This window comes from Ceratotherium simum, chromosome 13 (assembly GCF_057802395.1).
Source record: "Ceratotherium simum simum isolate JZ-2026a chromosome 13, ASM5780239v1, whole genome shotgun sequence".
In the NCBI taxonomy this organism is placed as follows: Eukaryota; Metazoa; Chordata; class Mammalia; order Perissodactyla; family Rhinocerotidae; genus Ceratotherium; species Ceratotherium simum.
This window is the reverse complement of record NC_141912.1, coordinates 58,652,160-58,675,151: the sequence shown is the minus strand read 5'-3', so window position 1 is coordinate 58,675,151 and position 22,992 is coordinate 58,652,160. Positions and strand designations below refer to the sequence as shown.

At 34.6% G+C, this 22,992-nt stretch overlaps 1 protein-coding gene across 5 annotated transcripts in view; it reads right to left on the bottom strand.

Moving 5' to 3' along the window:
- Positions 1–22,992, bottom strand: part of PHF3 (PHD finger protein 3) — an 80,616-nt gene that overhangs the window by 6,000 nt on the left and 51,624 nt on the right. For all 5 annotated transcript variants that reach the window (XM_087438768.1, XM_087438769.1, XM_004423985.3 and 2 more), the window contains 10 exons: positions 21,028–22,819; positions 15,031–15,340; positions 12,344–12,527; positions 9,105–9,252; positions 8,868–9,024; positions 7,510–7,626; positions 5,688–5,819; positions 4,717–4,852; positions 2,053–2,248; positions 1,419–1,566 (listed from right to left, as the gene is read on the bottom strand). In XM_087438768.1, the coding sequence (XP_087294894.1) occupies positions 1,419–1,566; positions 2,053–2,248; positions 4,717–4,852; positions 5,688–5,819; positions 7,510–7,626; positions 8,868–9,024; positions 9,105–9,252; positions 12,344–12,527; positions 15,031–15,340; positions 21,028–22,819 (3,320 nt within the window). The remainder of the gene's footprint in view (positions 1–1,418; positions 1,567–2,052; positions 2,249–4,716; positions 4,853–5,687; positions 5,820–7,509; positions 7,627–8,867; positions 9,025–9,104; positions 9,253–12,343; positions 12,528–15,030; positions 15,341–21,027; positions 22,820–22,992) is intronic.

The window sequence follows — 22,992 nt, the reverse complement described above, 5'->3', positions numbered from 1 at the left end:
CAGAATGTTTCTATTTTTTCAAGAAACTGAAAAAAATCATAAAAAGCATAATTAATTGATATTAAATTCAATTAAGTTTATTTAAATTATTAATTGCTTCAAGTATTTTATTTGGGATTTTAATCCAAATCAAACTAAAAATAAGCAGAAAACAGAGGTGGAGTTCCAGAAAGCAACCACATCGAAACTGGCTCAGAAGAGAGAATAATAGTTTTGTTTAAAAATCAAAAGGGTTCCATAGTTCAGGACTTAATTGTCCATTTAAAAGAAGAGTTATCTTTACCATAGACTAATCAAAGACTAAATTTCTAAACAGATGTGTTCAAAAAGAAGAGCATCATGGGTCCATTTAATTTTTCTCCTACAAAGTCAACATTTCTGAAATATTATTTGCCAACCAAACTACACGTAAAAGTAATAATTAGGTTGTTTACTAATCAAAAACACAATTGCTAAGCAAATAAACTGATCGACATTAAATAAGCAACATCACAGTTAGTTAAACTAACTTCAGCCTAAAACAAAGAAAAGTAAAGTTTCGGGTAGCCTTAAATAGAACATAATTTACACTTTCTGAAATACTGAAAAGAGTTTTTTAAAAAACTTTCACCTTTATGGTCAGCAGACTGAGAATGAATGGAAAAGGTTAATGTTAGATATGAACATAATTAACAGCAAATATAATCTTAACAAAAATACAGTATGTATTTCCTTCTGCCTAAACACAAAAAAATACAAACTTTCTTCAAAATAGTTCCAAAATGTCATACTTTCTCATTTACCATAATGTGATAATACTACAGCTGCTTATTTTCCATACATACTGCATAACAGTGCCTTCCTACTCCCTCAGGTATAAAACCAACCAAGGGCACCACTTAAAGCAACTACTGTCACTGGTCCCATGAGACCATCAACTAGCCGTTGAATTTCAGCCACGGTCTGCATCTCATTCACAGAAACGGGCAGGTGAGAACTTCAGTCACGAAGCTGGGAAACACAGCAGCAGGGAATCAGAAGAGTCGCTAACAATGGGAAATCTTCCTGACAGGCTAACACTGGAGGCTGTAAGTACGTCAATTTTATATGTAAATCTATATCTAAAGAAAAACTTAGATATCTACGCAGACTTCTCATTAATTTTTAATTCTCTGACATGCTGAAGTTACATCTTGGAATGAGTATAGGGGATGTGGATTTAATACTTTTGGAGCACAGTTTTCTACAGTTCTAAAACTCTATTTCTGAATTCATAATTCCATTAATTGAATGGTTTCAGGATCATTGTTGATAAATATTTTTTATTATGAACGAAAAGTGAAATATTTTGATTATTTTATTATTTTGTTTCCTTGCTTACTGCTTTCAGAAACACATCTGTCAATCCGGGCACAGAAGGGCAGACAAGTTCACAGTACCTCTGTCAAGTACTCGGGGGAGCCAGACACTGGGTAGGCTTTGGTAACAAATTTTGCCACAGAAGGCATGTTAATGAAACCTTTCCAGATGAAGTTCAATCGAGCCAGGAAGGTAGACTCAACTTCCACGGTTCCAGGCATCTCTGGACTAAAAAATGACATTAAAATGTTTTCAGCCTAAAGATATGCTCATGGATAAATGCATTTTCTACTTAGTAATCAATTATTTCTATTTTATAAAGGCTATTGATTAGAGCTTATATTTTCACTTTATAAAATTATTTTCACATTTATATGGTCATGTTTTACAAAGTCATCCCTCTTGGTTGGCTTAGGTAGACTAAGGTCCAGAGAAGTGCAAGCAATTTTTCTTTAATGACCCATCTCCTGCCTCTTGGGACTAACATAATTAAAGGGAATTTTAAAGTCAAGTACCCACACACTCAAATTTCTAAATTAACTTTTAGAATCATTCTTTTTATCTCAATTAGTTTTTAGAGTATAGGAAGATACAGTTACTTTCCCAAAAGAAAGGTTCCTAAGAAATACATCACTTTTCTGTTTTTGAAGACCCCCAACTATAATTTGGCAAAGATCTATACTGATGATTACAGAAATTATACGAGAAAATTACCGTGGAGTAGGCGAGAAGGTGGACTTCGGAGACTCTTGTTTCTCCTCTTCAAAAAATTCAGAAGCCAAAATATTTGAGGTTGAGGACAATGCATCTGCTATACTTTCTGCTTCATTGTCTGAATGTTTACGAGATACTCCAACAACAACCTTCACTTTTTTTGGAGAAAGATCATCTACAGGTGGTGCCATTCGACCTAACAGAAGACACCAAAATAAACCACTTCTGTAAACTACAACTTCTATAACTTCATCCACTTGCACTTCTAAAGTTATTCCGTTTCCCTGACTGAACTGTTGCATAACCATACATTTCCTGGGGTAATTTTTAAGCATCATTATTTTTCATACTGAGTTACATTACATTTCTCTTACCGAAGTGAAAAATTAGGAAAAGACAATGTTAAATGACTCAGACAAGCTGAAATGGAAACACTATAACTAGAACCTAAAATAGGTTTCTTGATTCTCTAGCAAATTTTTTTTAACTAAACTACACCAAATTCCAACTCTTGAGAAGTAACTTGAAGAACTGAGTAAAACAAATCTGTATCCTACTTTGTATTACATATAGCAGCAGCTGACATACATGCACAGTGCATTGCTACTTAGTTACTAAACATGAAAATATTAGTAAAGTTTAGAAAATGACATTGGTTTTAGGCTATAGCATCAAGAAGGAAAAATCACTCAAACTTTCTGAAAATAGGTCAAGTTTAGTAGTATTTAACATGTTTTCATGTACTACCATTACATTTGCTCAAATATTACCACAGAAATGATTAAAATTAATAGAAATAACTAAGAGTATTATTTATTAAGATTTTCCCCAGACAAAACAACTAAATGGGTGTACTTAAAAATACTATTACACATGGATAGCTTTCTTTAGGGATAACAATGTCTAAAAACACACTGCCTTTAAGTCTTTACTATTGTACAGATTGTAAAATACGTGAACACATTTAATTTTAAGAAGATATGATTATTTTTACTATAGGAAACTTACTTCATTTATAATACATTTCATCTAGTCTCTCGTACAATGATGGAGGGCAGCACATCAACCAACCTGAAGAATTTTTCCTGTTACTGAACAAGGTATGTATTTCCCTTACATACTACAGAAAAAATAAAAATTGAGAGCCACATCTCTAGAGTTTTACAAAACTCTTGACCCTCCATCTTCATCAATAAACTGAATAGAAACTTAAACTCTCTTTAACACACCCCACTTCTTATGTCCTAAATCCAGTCTATCTCCAACATCTGTCAAAGCCTCTAGTTATTTCCATCTCCAATGCTACCACTCTAATTAAAATAGCTTCATCTCCCACTCGGACTAGCATAAAGGCCTCCTATCTAGTCTCTCTTCTTTCTCTTTTGGCTTCTTCCACTGTAATCTCTACTCCAAGTCAGAGAGATCTTCATAAAATTCCAATCTTGTCATTCCCCTCCTAAAAACCTTTCAATCACTATCCACTGCTCTTAGATAAAATACCAAAATCTTTAATGTGGCCTACAAAAGTAGATTTTCAGCATTTTTGATCATGATCTGTAAATCAGTATTTTATATCATGCTCTCTTACTTACACACACACACTCACACACACCCTTGTGTGTATGTGCATGTATGTACACATACACATACGTATATGTGTATTTTTTTGTTATACATAAATAACTGGAACTGAAGTTTCACATCGTTCTTATCTTTATAAGTGCCCTTCACCATGATATTTTCTATTCTGTTCTTACTTGCTTTTGAAATGCTAGTTACTACTTACTAAATTGATTTCACTACTACCAGTAAGTCACAGGTTGAAGTTTAAAAGGCAATGGCTATAAGACACTACAAAATCTGATTTCTAAATCTCTCTTCAAACAAATCACGTGCCTCTTTCCTCTTTTTGAATTCAATTCAAGTTCACGCCATTCCCAGTATCTAGAATGGTCTTCCCCTCTCTCTTTGCTGGCACACTTCTCAACCTTCAATGTTTCAGCTTACATGTCAATTCCTCAGCCAAGACTCCCCGAACCCCCAAGTCTAGGCTAGGGCTTCCTGCAAGCTGAATACATTTATAACAACTGTACTTCTATAACTCAAATCATCACCTGCCTGTCTTTTCCACTAGCCTATGGTTTCCCTTAAGCCTGGATAACATCTCACTTTTCCACCGCTATATTCCCTGCGCCAGCAAAGTGCCTGGAAAGGAGTAAGAACTCAATAAATATTTCCTGAATGAACGACCAACGAATACTAGAGAAAAGGTAATTTTTGATTTGATTCATTTGCTATATACAATAATAGAATACAAATGCTATTTCACTCCTTCACTTAGTAAATGACAGTGAAGGTGACCATCACCACTGCCCACAATTTCTGATGTCTATTCTACTGGTTAAATTCTAGTCATTTGACCCTGGGTTGCTAAGTTCAGACCTTATATAATACAATTAATTCTAGATAGTAAAGTACACTACGGTATCAAACTATACTCCAACCGTGAAGACCAGTCACAGAAAAAATGTGCTACTCCTCAAAGGCAGTGAGTGGGGGCTTCACCACCAATACTGGGAAAACAAAAACCTACTTATGTCACAAACACCAGTATCCTCGTTTCAAAATGAAAGCAACATCTCAGGAAGAAAAATTTCCAATTACCTATGCAAATTTTGCAGTTAAGATCAAAAAGATGCTGTCTGTGTTGACTAGTGGTATCTTTAGACATGGAGTCAACCTCTTCTTTCTGTTTTTCAGATCCTTCTGTCTTCTCCAATGACTTATTAGCTGTAGGCTCCTAACAGAAGTGAGAGTAAAAATCAGTTTCAGCAGATAAAATCTGGCCTCTATTATTAAAACCAACTTATATTTCATATTGATATTTTTCCAAAATGAAACTGTTCCAGTATAGGTTGATTTTTTTGTTTCGTTTTGTTTTTTGTAAGGAAGATCAGCCCTGAGCTAACATCCGATGCCAATCCTCCTCTTTTTGCTGAGGAAGATTGGCCCTGGGCTAACATCCGTGCCCATCTTCCTGTACTTTATATGGGATGCTGCCACAGCATGGCTTGACAAGCAGTGTGTCGGTACGCGCCCGGGATCCGAACCTGCGAACCCTGGGACGCCGAAGCGAAATGCGCGCACTTAATCGTTGTGCCACCGGGTAAGCCCCATAGGTTTTTTTTTTTAAAAAAAATAAATGCTAGGTGTTAATTATGACTTAAAATAGAGCAAAACTCAAACATTTGTCATTCTTCCAGGCCTCTAACAAGATCTCATATTATTTCCCCACTGATATTTGAAAATAAGAAAATCTGCACCAGCTCTCAAACTACAGTCTGCCTAAGAAGCACCTACAGATTTCTAGGCCTACTAAGCTAAGTCATAGAGACCCCAAGAATCTATGTTTTAACAAGTGCTTAACAGGTGCCTGTGATGCAGACAGCCTGCACACTACATACAGAGAACCAATACTTTAAACACTCGCAAAAACCCATTAAACCAATAAAATAGGCTCATTCAAAATATATACATTTAAAAAAATTCTTTCTACTTTAAGAACTTTAGACAAATAAACCCTTCTGAATGTTCATGTTCTGAGCACTGTAACATGACATTTTTATTATCTTTACCTGAATCTCCATGGCTGCTTCCTGTTCTTTCATTGGGGCATCACTCTCAATTTCTATTTCACCTTTATGAGTTATTTTTGTGATTGGTCGTCTTTCCACTTCTCTCTGCTCTTTCTCAATCATCTCTATGGTCTAACAGGAAATATTTTAAAGAAACACTTCATGATTTAAAATATATATTTCCAAATGTACAGCTTTAAATACTGGTAAGAGCTTATCTAAAAATAAAAGCACCATCACAGATGATTTTTAATCTTTAAATGGTCTGTCAAACAACCATACTGAGTGCTTACATACGCCTGAGACTGTTTTAAGTGCAGGGGTTATAAGAATTAGACCCCATACCTCAGCCTGGAGAAGTGCATATGCACATTAACCAGAGGCAATTAAAGTGCAATGTAATTTGCAAAGTGATGAAACATGATACTTATATTTAAAATTTACTTTCTGATTTAGTATTTTAGCAATTGCCACAAGGAAATGAGAACTATCTTCTTTTTAGATTCCTATCTTGATGTGCTAACATTCTCCACAACAGCAGAAGTTTATTCAAACACCAACAATTATCAGGTAGTCCCCTATTCGTTGTCTCCTGACTGAGCATACTTCGTGACAGTGGTAATTCAACGTGACAGTTGAGCAAGCTCAGCAACAAATCATAATAATTAAGCAAGCGTAGCAAGAACTAATACAAGATGGCTGAGAGTGGAACGGATTAAGGAAGGTAAAGATGGGTCTGGTCATTTATCTCGCCTTTGTTGAGTGCAAATCCTCCTTTAAAGAAAGCAAGCAGGTACACGGCCTAGAGAAAGAATAAGCTGGTCTCCAACGCAGATGACACCTGCAGCCACAGTTTCAAAGCAGAATAGAGGCATGCGCATATTTGGGATGTAGAGAAAAGAAAAGGAGGTGATAATATTTTCAAAATAAAAGAAGAGGAGAAATTATACAGGGTGAAAGTAAGAAATGTAAGTATAATATATCAAATCCTCTTGTGCTTCAAACTAGATTTGGCAGAAGATCTACACGGAGGCTTAACGCCTAAGATGCAAGTAAGTATTATGGAGAAAAGAATTAGGTAAAAATCATGTAGAGTTAATATGAACTATAAGGAACCAATATTTTCTAGAATAAAGAGCTAATTATTCTGAGGCCATTCTAATAAAAATAGCGGATAATGTGGCTATCTCACTGTCACAATAACTCTAAGTCACATATTCACTTAATCTTTGAAGGTATTGCAAGTTCACAAACCCCAAATGAAAACTCTCAGTACCGGTGACTTTCAGAATTTTTTAGTTTTAAAAATGCAATATGGTGTACATACTATCTATGTTACATCACACTCCAGTTAGGTCTGGGACAGCACTACTTAACTGAACACACAATATTTCCGTGAATATCAACATTCAGACATGACAATTCAGGTCAGGTCTTACCAATAAATTTGTTACTTTTTCAGAGTTTTAGCATTTGAACTTTAAATAATAAGAGATTGTAGACATGTAAATTTCTCATTCTGACTTTATCTGGCTCTATAAATTACCAACATTCATAACACTTCAAATTGCGCTTTCTAAATGTGTAGATGTGATTAAGAAAAGATGTGCCTATTTGTCCATCCTTCCAATTTACGAAATATATTAACAAAACACAAGGTAATTATGTAACCTGATAGCTGGAGGAAATGAGAAAAAAGCAGCAGAGATCAGGAAAAACAAAAGATAGAATTTAAGAACTAGGTTAATGGAGGATAAGTAATTAGACGGCTGAAAAACATAGGTTTTGATATATTTAAATACCACTTCAGAGATAGTCTTACATGTCTGTTTTCTCTTCGTCTCCAAGCAGCTAACTCTTTAGAAGCTAGTTCTTCTGGACTCATTTTTATAAGATGATCAGGGGTTACTTCTCCTTTCAGTACTTTTTTAAATAATATCTGGAAGTATTTAAAAATGGGAAGGAAAGGGGAGAAAAATATTTTAAAAAGAAAGAGGAGATGCTGTATAGAAACTTGTAATAAATAAAGATGACACCTGACTTACAAATATTCAATGATTTACTATTACCTACTACCAAGAGAATAAATGACAGCCTTGTACTCTAGGAATTTACCATCTAAGGCAGCAAAATACACATTTCATACAAAAATCAACGCATAATGGAGCAGCACGTACGGTGGAACCATTACAACACCTATCCACGGTTATATTACGTCTTCCCAGGACACAGTCTGTCACAACAGCCAACCTACGGCAGAGCAAGGTACTACATAAAAGAACTTTACTGAATGAGAGGTCTTTAATATTTTTAAGATTTCATATGTTTAAATCTTAACAGGCTTAGAGGGGACTCCAGAGCAAAACACCAACTGCAAGAAAGAAATCTAAAGGAAATAAATATTTACTTATTGAAGAAAAGCTTCCAGATTATATCATTCAAGAAGTCACTGATCCCCTGGCCCATCACGGCAGATTGTACAATGTGGAATTTTCTTAAGTAGCTGTTAGTATACTTCAAGAAAACACCTCAAATCACATACTACAGCAAGTATTATTACGCAAATCGGCAAACTGATGTCTCTTATCTGAAAACCTTGTAAAACTTAAGCAAATATGCAAGAAGTTTGCATCTACAAACACATAGCTTTTAGATTTCCTCTAAGTCCCAAACAATAAATTTGAGGAAAAGGATTCAATTAACGTTTACTCCACTGCTAAAAGATACTCAGAACTAAAGTCATATTTAACTTAATAAAAATATTTTAAAAGTTTTTTTATCTAAATATATATATTTATTTTCTTAAGGAGTATAGCTCTATTTTCAGATTTAAATCAGAAGTATTAATTTAGTGCTATGAATTTTGGCTTAATAGAGTTTTTGAAGCATATAAATGAATTTTTTAATAAACTGGATTCAACAAGGGACATAAAGGAAAGAAAATTCACATAAATCAGGTTAAGATAGACTTAGTATTTTATATTTTAATAAACTCATTGTATAACACTAGTCACCACTATGCAGAATTCATACTCAGTTCAGTAGCAAAAGACTTTATTAAATTATATGGTCTCACTCCAAAAAATAATTACAGATCTACTGTATTACAACCTTAAATCCCTATATATTCAGGAAAGTTGGAAGCATAAATATCTATAAACACAAACAAAACACACTTACATTGTTTTTTGGATCTTTCAGATTGAACATCAAACTTCTGTATTTGTTCTTATATTTAGCATCTGTGTCCCGAAAAAAAGAGAAAAGCTCTTTTTCAATTTTTGTGGCAACTTTTGCTGCCTTTTCCTCTGGTACCTTCAAATTTGAGTCTGTAAGTCTTAAAATTAGAATAATTCAATTATTTTTCAAATATATGAAGCGTACATTATTCAGTCCTACAATAATAATGTGTGTTACCTTTTCATAAGAATGTCTTTGAGAGAATGTCTGACAGATTGTCTGATCTGATCTGCAGAAGGCTTGGAAGCAGAAGCAGCAGGAGGATGCACATTAGGCCCTCCTTTTTCAGTTTTCTTCTTTCTTATCTCTTGCTTCTCATGAGCACCTAATTTAATAAACATCAAAATGTATTAAACCGTTTTTAAAAAGATATTTTTAACGCATAATATCAGCTTATAAACAAAACTGATTAAAAATCACTATTTAGAAATAAGATCAGAACCCATATTCCATATTGAAAAATTCCTGACACTGAAATTCTAATCTATGTATGATGACGAATGTTAACTAGACTTATTGTGGTGATCATTTCACAACACAGTTATGCCTCGCTTAACGACAGGGATATGTTCTAAGAAATGCATCGTTAGGTGATTTTGCGTTGTGCAAACACCACAGAGTGTACTTACACAAACCTAGATGGTACAGCCTTACTACACACCTAGGCTACATGATACTAATCTTTTGGGACCACTGTAGTATAGGCAGTCAGTCATTGACCAAAATGTCATTATGCAGCACATGACTATATGACTATATCTACAAATATCAAATCATGATGTTGTATACCTGAAACTAATATAATGTTTTGTCAATTATACCTCAATTAAAAAAAATACATTCTAAATTTAAATGAATTTTAATTAGAAATTAAGTGACTAGTAAAAAGTGGTCCTAAAAGTATATAATGTATATACCTTTACGCATTTTAGACAATGGTTTTTAAAGCTAGTTATTTTTCAAATATACACATTAATTAACTTTTAAAAAACTATTTAGAAAATTTTATCTGAATTTATTAGGTGAGCAGATAATTTAATGACCTTACTACTACCACAAAACTGATAACTCTCCTCTGGTTTTAAAACAATTGTGCTTGATATTGTTACTTTGAACGTTAAGCTTTTCAAATGATTTTTCATTCCATCATTACTAATTCACACGCATCTCCAAAATTTCAATGTCAAACAGCCCACTACTCTGACCTTCTAATCACACCACCTTATTTATTCTAGAATCGCATCATTCTAACAATTCTTAAATCTATCATTTCTACCAATCACAGCCTCACACTCCCACATAAACAACTTCGGTTAGGTAGCTACAAATAGTTGAAGACAACTGGAGGAAAATAAACACCAGGGCTGACAGATCTCACTTTAAATTTATAACCACAAATTTATAACCACAAATTTCAAGTAGATAACTCAATCTGCTACTCCAGTCCTATTAAATTCTCCTACTAAATTTGTTCTTCCACTTTCTAAATCTATTTTATACTTTTTCTCTCTCTTCTCAAACCAACAATACCTCCTTCCCCAACTTCAACCTCAACTAATTTTCTCACTTCATATTTCATTGAGAAAACAGAAAAATGTCAGCTATCACATCTTCCCATCAGCAAATCTACTAACCTCCCTGCATCTGTCCTCCCTCCTCCCACATACAACACTCGCTAGTGTTACAATGGATGAGGTGTCCTTCTCTATGACCAACTCCTCTATGTGGATCCTATCCTCTCTTGTCTCTTCATGGATTTTGAACCTGAACTATCACATTTCTCTCCTACATCAAAGTCTCTCTCTCTACTGGATCATTCCCATTAGACTTAAAAACATGTTATAATACCTCCTTAAAAAAAAAAAAATCCTTGACCTCCCCCATCCACCTCTAACTACCACATCATTTCTCTTCCCTTTAACAGCAAAATTCCTTGAAAAAGTTACCTGTAATCGATATCTCCAGGTCCTCATTTTCCATTCTTCCATGAGCCACTACAATTGGCTTTTGTCCCTACTGCTCCACCAAAAGCATTCTAGTCAAGGTCAATGATCTCCCTTTTACTAAATCACATATTTAACCAGCTGTGTTCATCTTATCAGATGTACAGACAGCATCCGACACAGTTGATCATTCCCTCCTTGAAACTTCATCTGGCTTCCAGGCCACCATGGTCTCTTAGCTCTCTTACCTCACAGGCCATCTCTCTTCTTGCAACTTTTAAATGCTGATGCACCCAAAGGCCTCTGCTTCTGACCCTTCATCATCAAACCCTCTCCATAGCTGTTTATATCTAAGTCCATGATTTTAAAGAACAACTATGCACTGATAAATCCCAAATATATACCATCCCCCAAAGTCTTCTCTAAGTTCCAGACTCAAGATTTTACTCAAACATCTCCACCTGGGTGTGTAATAGGCATCTCAAAGTTAAAATGTCCAAAATATAATTTTTCCACCTCAAATCTTCTTCTCTCTCAGTCTTTTTCATCTCACTAACAGCACTAACATTTATCTAATCATCTACTAAGACTCTTTCCTTCACCTACCTATATCTAATCCATTAGTAAGTTCTGCCAACTCTACTATAAAATACATCTCAATCTGACCAATTCTCACTATCTCCATTATACCTCTGTTCTAAGGTACTATTTATTTCCTAGGATACTGCTACAGACTCCTAACTAGTCTACCCTCCTCCTCTCCTATCCTCCAACAGTCCAATCTCCAGAGGAAAAAACAGAATGATCCATCATTCCCTTGTAAAAAATCCTCTGAAGGTTTCCCCTTACATTCAGAATAAAATATAAAGTTTTTGTCATGGCCTCAAAGTTCCTACATAATTTTCTCTGAACTCATCTTCCACTACCATGCTATCACTTGTCTATTACCTTCCAATCACTCCACAGTGGCTTTCTTGCTCCTCAAATGCCAAGCTTGTTTTTACCTCAAAGCCTTCAGACTGGCTGTGTCCTCTACCCAATCCTTCCTCCAAAACAACTTCGTCTGCCTTCAAATCCCACCTCACAAGTTACCTGCTCCATCCTATCTACCACAAACTCCCACCACTCTCCTCAACTGACTTTCTACGCCATTACCCTACTGTTTCTTCACAGTACCTCAATTCTGTAAAACAGCATAACATTTTCTTGTCTACTCACCGCCTGTCTTCTCCCATCAGTATGTAAGTGACATGAAGGCAGGAGCCTTATCTTATTAAGTCCGTTAGTACTTTCCCAGAATTTAGAGCAATAGTTGTTAATTTCAAGTAAGGCCCATCACCTAAACTATTTATGTTGCCATTAAAATGTTAAAATTTTAAAATTCCCTAAATATATACTGATAGTATATACTGATAATATATGAAATAAAATATAAATACATTAGTATATAATAATTTCTAATAATCTTACTACCTGGTTTGGAAGCTTTTTCTCCTGTGCAAATAACAGTTGTAGACTCTTTTGGTATTTTTTCACTTTTCTCTTCTGAGGATCTCCGAGGTAAAACTGGTTGTCCCATCTTTCGAAGAGGAGCTAGCTGCCATTTTTTGATTTCACTATCTCTATGGTCTGCTGAGTTTTTGCCTTCAACAGATTCCTGGAAAAAATAGTATTTAATTCATTAGAATGAAAACTACTAAACTATCTTTAAATATAAAGTAAGCCTCAAGAGTACACAGATGAAAAAAATTAAATCTAATTAATATTACAATCTATTAAGATACCAAACACATTCCATACTTTGGAACTGTTTAAAGCATTTTTTTTCCTTAAAGATGTACAAAAATAACTCTCAATTATTAGCAAAAAGGAGATTCAACCTTCCATTCAAAACCCATTTGTTAAAGCACCTATTTACTGCAAACACATAATAAGTCATAAAGGAGTTATATAAAGTTCATAAAAGTTCTATAAAGAACTGAAAAACATAGAGATCATATTGCCAATAACAATATTAGAAAGAAAATTAGATAAGATAATAAAAGTTCTCTTAGTTGGCTGTGGATATGGAACGAGGGAGAAATTGTAGAGAAATAGGTATCCATATTTTTCACTATTTTCTAAAACAAATGAAGTCACATTCACCTAAAACAAGTGTTATCAATTAAGTTCTCAGCGTACCTATTGGCGATTTTAACTCCCGTAAGGTAGAACAAACCATAAGGATACCTGCTACTTTCATCCTAATTATAACCCACAAAGAACTACTAGTGAAACCAGAGTTCTGAGACCCTTGGGAGTAATTAATCACATCATACTAATGTTTGAAAGGGAAAAGAACACTGTAAAGACATATAATCATAGGTTTTAAACAGACAGAGTACATACAAAAACTGATTTTCTCTAGACTAGGAATCTTCAAATTTTTTATTTATTTTCTACCTCCCCAACTAGAATTACTTGAGAGTAGAAACGTATTTCAATCAGTACTATATACCCAAGTCTGGTACCATGGTTGGCACACAAGAGGAACTCAATAAATGGTTCAACATAAAATCTAGGAATAAGAAGTAATATTTAAAAAGCAAATTCCATAAACTAAAATCAGACAAGTCCAAATAAGATTCAACAGTTCATCATCAAAAAGAAAAGGAAGCAGTAATCACTTCAACAGCACATGCGTTTACAAAATCAGACTAACCTCAGTTCCTATCCTGATTCAGAGACTGGACAGAGAGATAAATGAGATAAATGAGATAAATCTCAAAACATTTACAGTATTAATGTTTTATAATGTCTTTTTAGACAAGATGGAGACACTCTAGCTAAACGACAATAAGCTGTATTTCTAAATGGTCAAGAAATTGTACCCAAGAAGTGATGATTAACAGTTAATGACAAATAGAATCTTTCCAAAGACGTGCTATAAACTGTTTGCAATGGAGTTTTCTGTTCTACATTATCAATTACTTTGGTGCTAACCAAATCAACAAACCAATAGCAAATGTCAGAAGAACATAATCTGATTCTCAAAAAGCCCTGGCAGACAGAAAACATCAGGTGCCACAAGGATATGGCAAACTGGAATTTAATCCAGATTTGTCATATAAGGAGTGTTTAAAAGAACTGAGTTTGTAAATAAGAAAAGATTTTGGAGAAAACATGCTTATGCTCTTCAATCTGAACGGTGGACTAAAAGATTTCCAAGGTTCCTTCCAACTCTACAATTCACGTTTGTTGTCTTCTGGATTGTTAAGACTTGACCATCCACATACATTTGTTGCCACTGTTTCCTCCCTAACACTATCTATAAGAATAACAAATCAACGATTAGAAAAATCATAGGTAATAAACGGGTAGACAATGAAAATAAACAAAATTTAGTCAGATGAAGTTGTGTCCTTTATAAATTTCTTTTGTAACTGACTAAATATCTTGACATTTCTATAGTCATGCGCCTCATAAGGATGTTTCAGTTGACGACAAACCGCATGTATGACTGTGGTCCCACAAGATTAGTACCATACAGCCTAGGCGTGTAGTAGGCTGTACCTAGATGTTTCTCAGAACGTATCCTTGTCGTCAAGCAACACATGACTGTACTTGGAAAATATTTTTAGAAGGTAGTTAAAAATATAAGATGAAGGAAAACTGACAACTTTTTAAAAGTTCACATTTTAAGAGAAAAATTAAGAGATGAGGGTTCCAAGCAAATACTGGGGCAAAGGTCAAAAGAAGATTACTTCTCCTTACAGAGAGAAAACAACTCCTCCACTTGAAAAGAATAATGCCAAATGTAGTTTAAGGATTACTAGATATGTATGCACTGAAAAGCTTTTTAAAAAACCTTATCAGCAAGCACAATTTACACTTACCACCACAAGATCACACATACATCCTACCACAGAAAATCCAAGTATCAAACTACAGACCAGAAACAGCACAAAAGACTGTAAGAAATGAGATCTGCATATTCTGAAGTTGTCATTACCTGGTTTCACCAAATTGCTAAAATATTTTCAATAAAAATCCATTTGTTTTTATAGAAAAATAAATTTGAAAATGTACACTAGAACAATGAAACCTAAAGAGAAATTCGAAATTCTCATGGTCCACACAGGTTCTTAAATAACAAATGAATGCATTAATAAGGAGCTCACCCGTTTTAAAATTTTGACCTTGTGCTTCACTGCATCATCTATATATTTGGCTTTGTCATTTGCTGGTGTGTGCTTTGAGAACCCAAGCTTCTCATATTCCACTGTTTTATCTTCACTATGGACTTCAACTTTAGCTTGGTTTTCCAAAATATCTGGATCTACTATTTCAGTCTTTTTATCTTCTTCAGCACAACATTTCACACACACATATTCTTTGTCTTCCTCTCCCATTTGCTGTGCTTGAGAAAGACTTAACCCAACACAATCACCATGAAACCAGTCATCACATCTCCCACAGCCAACCATAAACCTGGGGGGAAAAAAAAACTGACGTGACACATTGTCTTAAACACCAATGTCAAAAAGTGAGCCTAAATCACACATCCAGTATTTCATTCTCTGACATCTCGCATGTTGTCCATCCTTACCAATTCCATCAGTTCAACATGGGGCAAGTTTTCAAAGAAAAGAATATTCTATGAAAACGAAACTTTTAAGAAGTCAAATATTTCCCCTCTGGTATGAATGAGAAAATACTAAAAAAATAAAATAACTCCAGAAGGATGAAAATAAAGGGCAACTGACCTTTGTCAGTCAGTATACTATATAGAATAACAAAATATAGAACAATATTTCTCCATTGAGAAGGGTGGTAAGACTTGTGATAAATCTGATCACAGATAATCCATCAAAGTTATAATTACATTCACCACATAGATCTGAAATCACCCATAAAATTGAAGAATCATTTATCCAACGAATCTTTTCAAATGATAAAAAAACCAGATGGTAACAAAAATCCAACTCAAAAACTAACATAATGGAGTCTCTCAAATTGTTTATTAACCACCTTAACTATATAACTATTCTGAGCTCAAAATATTCTGGCTCATAGTGTCACAATTTCGCTAGTGTGGATTTCCTTACTACTGGCCATGCGCTTTAGATAATAACCTTGTTTTCCCAAATAAAGATCAATATTATATCTTAACATGGAGATACTAATATTTGGGCTGAATTTTTTTAAATTTCCAAACAACCTCCTTATAAGTTTTCCCTTTACTGCATTTTATCTAAGAAATACCTTCACTATCAATGATAAAGTCCAGAGACATGAGATTTATGACTCTAAAAGCTTGTTTTTGTAACTTAGAATATCTTGAATTACTTTTGAATAAAATGGCAAATCAGGTTTATAAGTAGCAATCTGAGGGCTAAATTATCTTTTTCACATACTTCTCAATCCATTGTAAGGAAAACTACAAAGCTCACTTAATCATGTTGAACATTTTCCTCTTTTCTTCTTCAGGTTAGTAATTCACGGTATGTTTGAAAGATTAAAATAGAGGACTTAGGTATACTCCTTAATGATTTAAAGACTGTGGTGATTTTGATAATAGTGGCACCACAGTGTCAAAACTCCTTTTAAAAATCTGTGGTCCAAAAGTTAAGATGCTAAAGGTAATACACTCAGTGATATGTCAACTCTCTACATATGCTACAGCTCCTGCTTCAATGTCGGAACTATAAAAACCAGAACACGGAGTTTCAATTCCTAGAGGGGGTCTTGAAAACAGTCAAGCCTCATTCCTCAACAGCAGTACACTCTCTTCTTTCTCATGTGCCTTTCTATTTTGCACCAAACTACTGCTGTGCATTAAGGAAACTTGACTTCATGTCTGTAATTCACCATTCTTTACTGTAACGGATAATGCCTGTGTCAGCTTTATCAGACAAGTCGTCATTTCCTCAATGATTTATTTGGTTTGGGGAGAAAACCTCTCATGCCTTATGTTAAAAAAAAAAAAAAGAATCTTTTGGATTCATAAGTCTAGTAAGAAAACTTTCAAATAGTGTAGTATCTGTTTGCAAAAAGAAATGGGTTTCTCTAGGTTTGGGGAGATTTTAGATGAGTCCATGTTTCAGTTATTCAGATCCTCCAGCCAAGAGAAAAACAAAAAGTTTGAAAAATACAGGTGCTTAAAAGTTCTTCTATTTCAGGTTGCAAAGTCATAAGAACTGCTATTTCTTGAAAGCAACTGTCTAAGATCAGTATCTCTGAACTACTTAAGGAAAGCTGATGGTGATTCCCTTCTATTTCCACATTCAGAACTCTTTTATCATTTCTTCAAGGCAAGGCTGGATAGTTTCAATAAGACACTACTTAAAAACCTATCCTATGACCATGGCTATGCTTTTACCCCAAATCCAAATCTATATTAAGTTGTAAAGCACATACTAACAAATTTCAAATTTTTATTTGATTTAACTAGAGAAGAGTAGTTTTATGATCATGAAATTTATTAAGTAATTATTTCACCATGTCTCATTTCAAGTTTATTTTGGAAATGTCTCCTCAAACTTGAGAGGGTCTAAAAAGAAAATCTCTGGTGCCATCTACAGACGTATCTTTCTAGTTTACATTTTACATAAAAATAAGTTAAATTCTGAGAAATCAAGAGAAAAAAATGACATCAATAAAACTAATTTCCATGTGTCCTAGGGGAAAACATAATTCACTTGAAAGTGAAATTGATTACCCAAAAACATAAATACCGATCACTTTTAGGTCTAAAACTTAGAGTACTAAGAACATTATAAACCATACTTCAAAAGAAAAAAGGTGGCCTACCACAAAAAGAAGATATTTTCTTCCTTTTTCGTAGTCTTCTTCATGAGTTAAAAATGGGGGGTGGAGGGGAGAGTATGGATCACATAGCTAACAGAATTACTCTCCCATTTTCTGCTCTGTCCTTGAATTTCTGATTACCAATAGGCAAAATCACCTCAGAAAAAGACTACAGCCTAGATATTAAACCTTTTCACTAAAAAAAAAAAAAAAATCACTATTGTGTGTTCAGCTCTGATTAATTGGACCAAGTGAGCATGAATCAGTTAAGTGGAAGAGTCTAGAAATATTTACGTTGTGTCCTCCCAGTTACATGTTCATACACAAAATTTAAACTCATGATAAAAAACTAAACTAGATCTACTATAAGATAATGAAAAACTAATTTAAAATTCTAATCCTAACTCTGATCACTTTGGCATAAGCCAAAATATATTCTTAGGAGATTTTCAAGTTTCTTCAAAGGAAACAAGAGGCAACGTTGAGAACTCCTGCTCCTCGCAAATCCACGTCAGAAATCCACCAACAATGGAGCTGTTACCAGATGGGCCTGCAGTTCTGTTTCTTTCACGTGGCAATCCCGGCCACGCCCCTGTGAACGTACATGTACTCACTCTTCTCTAAGATGAAAGGATTCTGTTCCACATAAACATTAAATCACTGTTTTTGTCACTAATAATCTAATCTGCAGAAAAAAATACTTATCTATCAAACTCTTACAATTCTGAGAATAACCAGAATCATTTATTCTAGGAGAAAATTCCTCAGAAAAAGGTTTCCTGTTTGAGTATAATAAGCTATAAATCCATTCTGCTAAGGAGATTTTTTTGTTTTTAAATTTCATTCAATATACTAATCTTCTATAACTAGGCAAGAAAGTGTAACACGAACTGAAGGCACACACGTCCTCTGGAGAGGTAGAAAATACTAGAAACTACTAGGTAGATAATATGAAAAGACCAAGACTTCTTCCTTCCAAAATGCCAACTGGCTTATGTTTAAAAGTAGTTCAAAATCACATTCATTTTCAAAAACTGAGTACTAAATAGTCTGGTTTTAAAAATAATGAATATACTTTTGTTATAAGGCTGAGTCAGGAAAATAAATGGAAGCAAAAAAACAGCATGATGTGTAAATCAGCATCAATATCTACTGTCTTTAGTACATGTTTAGAAGTTGCTTATGGTCAAACGTTACATTGGCCATGCCATGAAAAAATCTATATTAAAAAATATTAATTTCCAACTGCAAGTACACACAGAAGCTAACCTCAGTTGCAATATGTATAAAACACTAGAGTTGAAATAGTCTTTATAGGAGCACAGCTGTCACAATTGCTAGAAAATATGTCATATTAACAAGTAACTTTCAATGTGGCTAGTGCATGGGGCCAAAGAGAGGGATGAAAATTATTTCCAGATATGCTCTTCCTAACAAATCATATTCTTACACGTGGATTAAAATAGGAAAATTACATGCTGCATGATAGGTGCATTTTTGAAGTAACCTCAGTATACACAAGCACAACACATCAAAGCAGTAGTGAAGGGCTAGTTAATATTTAAAGAAAAAAACAATCAATTACTTAAGCTTCTTTATTCACAAAATTGAAGTAATGTGAAACGCTCCTTCCAAAATTGTTTCCAATGTTATTATATATTACTCATGTCAATACATGGGGTGAACTCAAAATCCCTACACACCTAATATTCTACGTCATTTTCCAGACTGGGGCAAGGAAACTCTAGGTTTTATAGAGTAGATCCAAAAAGTGGTATTAGGTAAAAAAACTGTGGGACTTAACACTTAATCTTCATTTTAGGAAAACAACTGTTGATGCTGGTAAAGTGACAGTCATCAGAAAAAGCCTGCGCAAACTCCCGAGCACCTGGCTATCAGAACAGAGGTTTATCTACAAAAAGCTACATTATCACATACTTAACATGGCTTCCAACTCCAGGCCACGTGTCCTCTTAGAAACTCATTCACTTTAAGGCCACATGTCGGTGTGATGATTTTTAGAAGATTCTGACAGAGAAAAAAGGGCTGGCTGAAAAGAGCACTTAAAAGCACCGTCCAGCCCTTAATTCGCTTAGGTCTGAAAATTTAGCAGGCTCACTTTACAATATTTGAATAAGGTGTTTTAAATAAAAAAGTATAAAGAGCATATAAGTGAGGGCAAATGTAGCACTATATTCAAACAAGTCACAATTTTTAAAAATGGAATATGTTGTTATAAAGTAACTACTGACACTAAAAATAGGTGAAAGGCTGATTCACAAATGAAGAAACGCTGTGACACAAAACTTATTTTTTACAGACTAGCCCCAAGACCTCCCACCCCTCTCCCGAACCACTGCGCCCCACACCAAAATAATATACTACAACATACTCTATTAAACTGTCCCTCCCCAAAGAGTTTCATTTTTATGTAATCTGATAGTGCTGGGAAAAGTGATTTTAACATTCACTTTCATGAGTAAGAATATTACAATGGGCAAGTTATAATGTTCTTGATCATAACAACGTTGATAGAAGTTCCAACAGCAATCTGAACAACTGAACAGGATAATCTTGTAGCTGCAAACTCCACTTCTCTCGTTTTCCTTTTCTTAAAAAGCGAACAAATAAAAATTACATGGGGGGTGGGCAACAGCGTCATAAAACATAAAACCCTGAATCCTTAGGAAAGAATGCTGAAGGGCGTTGCTAAAGTCACTTCTTAAAAGATCAGAATTCACAAGAAATCCTTCGAATCGCTAAAATGTTCAAAAAAGAAAGAACATGTTTTCACTCCATTTCACTTTACATACAAAATTCACCTGGGTAATTAATAGTTTTAGCTATCAAATTTCATTCCAAGGTCAAGTTTGATGAAGTGGTGGTATTAAGTCATAGTAAGTGTGCTTCATTTTAGCAAAAAAAAAAAATCTTCAAAAGAAAAATAGAATTTCCATTATATCCTTCATACTTTATTACTAGTTTTCCTCAAATCAAATAAAATATATAACTTACACACCCAAAGCAGTGTAACAATTTGCTGATTAGCAGAAAGTGTTTTTTTTTCAGATGCAACAACTAAATTACACTCTCTAACAGGTTACAATTAAAAAACATCTCCATATATACCAGACGCCGGTCAGGCTATGCTTTCTAAAATTCTAGGACGATATATTTGTAAATTCAGTGGCTCCATCTTTCTATCATTTATCCAGGATTGATGAGGGGTTTTTTTGTTTCTGCAAAAGTCCTTCTATGCTAAATAATCTCTGTAAAAAAGTTTTCACACTAATCCCACCCTAAAAAAGCAATTTGTCTTCAACGTACACATCTCTCTCACACACACACACACACACAAACACACACACCTGTTGCCATGTGGTTTTTTGCAAAACCCACACTGCTTGCTGGGAGTCCACATATATTTGCTTTCCAATGCAGCGCTGTGATCGGAGCCTTCTCTTTTTATGGTAGCTATGTTGTCTGGAATGAACAACGGTGGCTCATCCAAAGAAAAACTTCTGCTGCTTCTTCTTTGGCGGGGTTGTAGGTTCTTCTCAGGTTTTTTTAGTTTCAATTTATCCTCCTCCTTAAAATGCTCTATACCACCTGCATGTTCAAGCTCCTCCCTCACGTGACTATTGGTCTTCACTGCTGGAGCCAGCTGCTGCGGGAGCTTATGGCACTGCTTCTGGCTGGACTGTAATAAATGTCCAGTTTGAGCAAGATGAGGAGGCTCTTTAGAGGAACTAGGGTGACCATGAGGCTTATCACTCAAAGAATGAGCTAAGGGCTTGGAGATCTGTACTAAATTTTGATCCTGTGATGTTTTTTTCAATATAGAATGAGCTTGATTTTTTACAGATCTAACCCCAGAATTGCAACTCTGAACCTTTGAATCCTTATCTTGTTTTTTTCTCACTTTGACCGGCCTATGAAAATTTTGCTGCAATTCTGGTTCATCAGCATTTCGTTTTACACTTTTGACGTTAAGTTTAGTTTTGTTATGCATTAATTCATGCTTTGCTAAAACACTTTTTTTCAGAGTATCTGTGGTCATGTTTTGCTTAGAATGAATTACAGGTTTCGTATGTTTGGATTTTATGTTTTTTGACTCTAAGCAAGAAACACTACTTGACTGGCTGTTTCTGTCATCCTGAAGGTTTGCTGTTTCATGAGACTCCACTTTAATGCTTTCAACAACATTCAACTGTTTTGAATTTTGGTCAGGCACATCACAAATAGCATTTTCTAAAATATTACTTTCTGGTTCAAAAGCACAAGCACCAACCACCTCTAAGTTTGATTTATTGAATTTGGTGTTCTCCAACTGCTCATCATTAGACTCTGTGTCTTTACAATAACCCACTGATTCTATGTCATTTCTATGAAGGGAGTTCTTAGCTTTGTCAGCAACTTCCATGGTATTCTTCAATTCCAAATTACATTCATTTACTTCATCCACAGAACTAGACGAATCTACAAGGTTCTTTTCCGTCTTAGTTGGATTTGTACAAGCAGCAACACCGGAAACAGCAGGAGAACATGCAGGTTTCTCAATAATTTGGTCATCTTCATGGGATAATTTTACCGACTCCTTTAATTCTTGTTCAACTTTTCCCTTTGCCCTCATTTCTTCAACGACAGTCTCATCTATTTTATCTGAAATAGAATCATTATGTTCACGTTCTTCTTTATCTGAAAACTTAAACAATGGGCTACCAACAGTCTTGATTTTACATCCCATCAGAGCTTCATTTTTCTTTTCTTCAATACTAACACAAGTCTCTGAAAGGAGTGGACAATTTAATTCATGAGATGGCACATTGGCTTCTCCCTGATTATTACACTTCTGCTTAGAATCTACTCCAGTTTCATCCTTCACTTCAAGACAAGATGACACTGAAGAACGACTTGAAGACCCTGACACTTCTGGTACCACTTCGATTTGTCCAATATGTCGGCTGCTCCTTCTGCTCTCTTTATGGTACTCAGGTTTTGGTGATGTACAAACTTCTTCCTTAATCTGAGACCTTTCTGGTTGTTTCACCCCTGCTTTAGGGGCAGATAGGGTCTTTCCAGATGCTTTTTTTGTGCTATTTAAAGGTGCTGCATTTGAACGCTTGGCAATAGTGCTTTGTCGCAAACTTCTTACTTGTTCTATCACAAGGGAAAAAAAAATAAATAAAAATAACTTAGCTATTTTTGCCATGTGTCTTTATTTCAATACAACTTAGAATATATCACTTCTTTATTCTATAAAATTTATTTCATCATTTCAGTGAAAATGTACTGAACAGATACTCACGATAGTGATCATATACATATATATG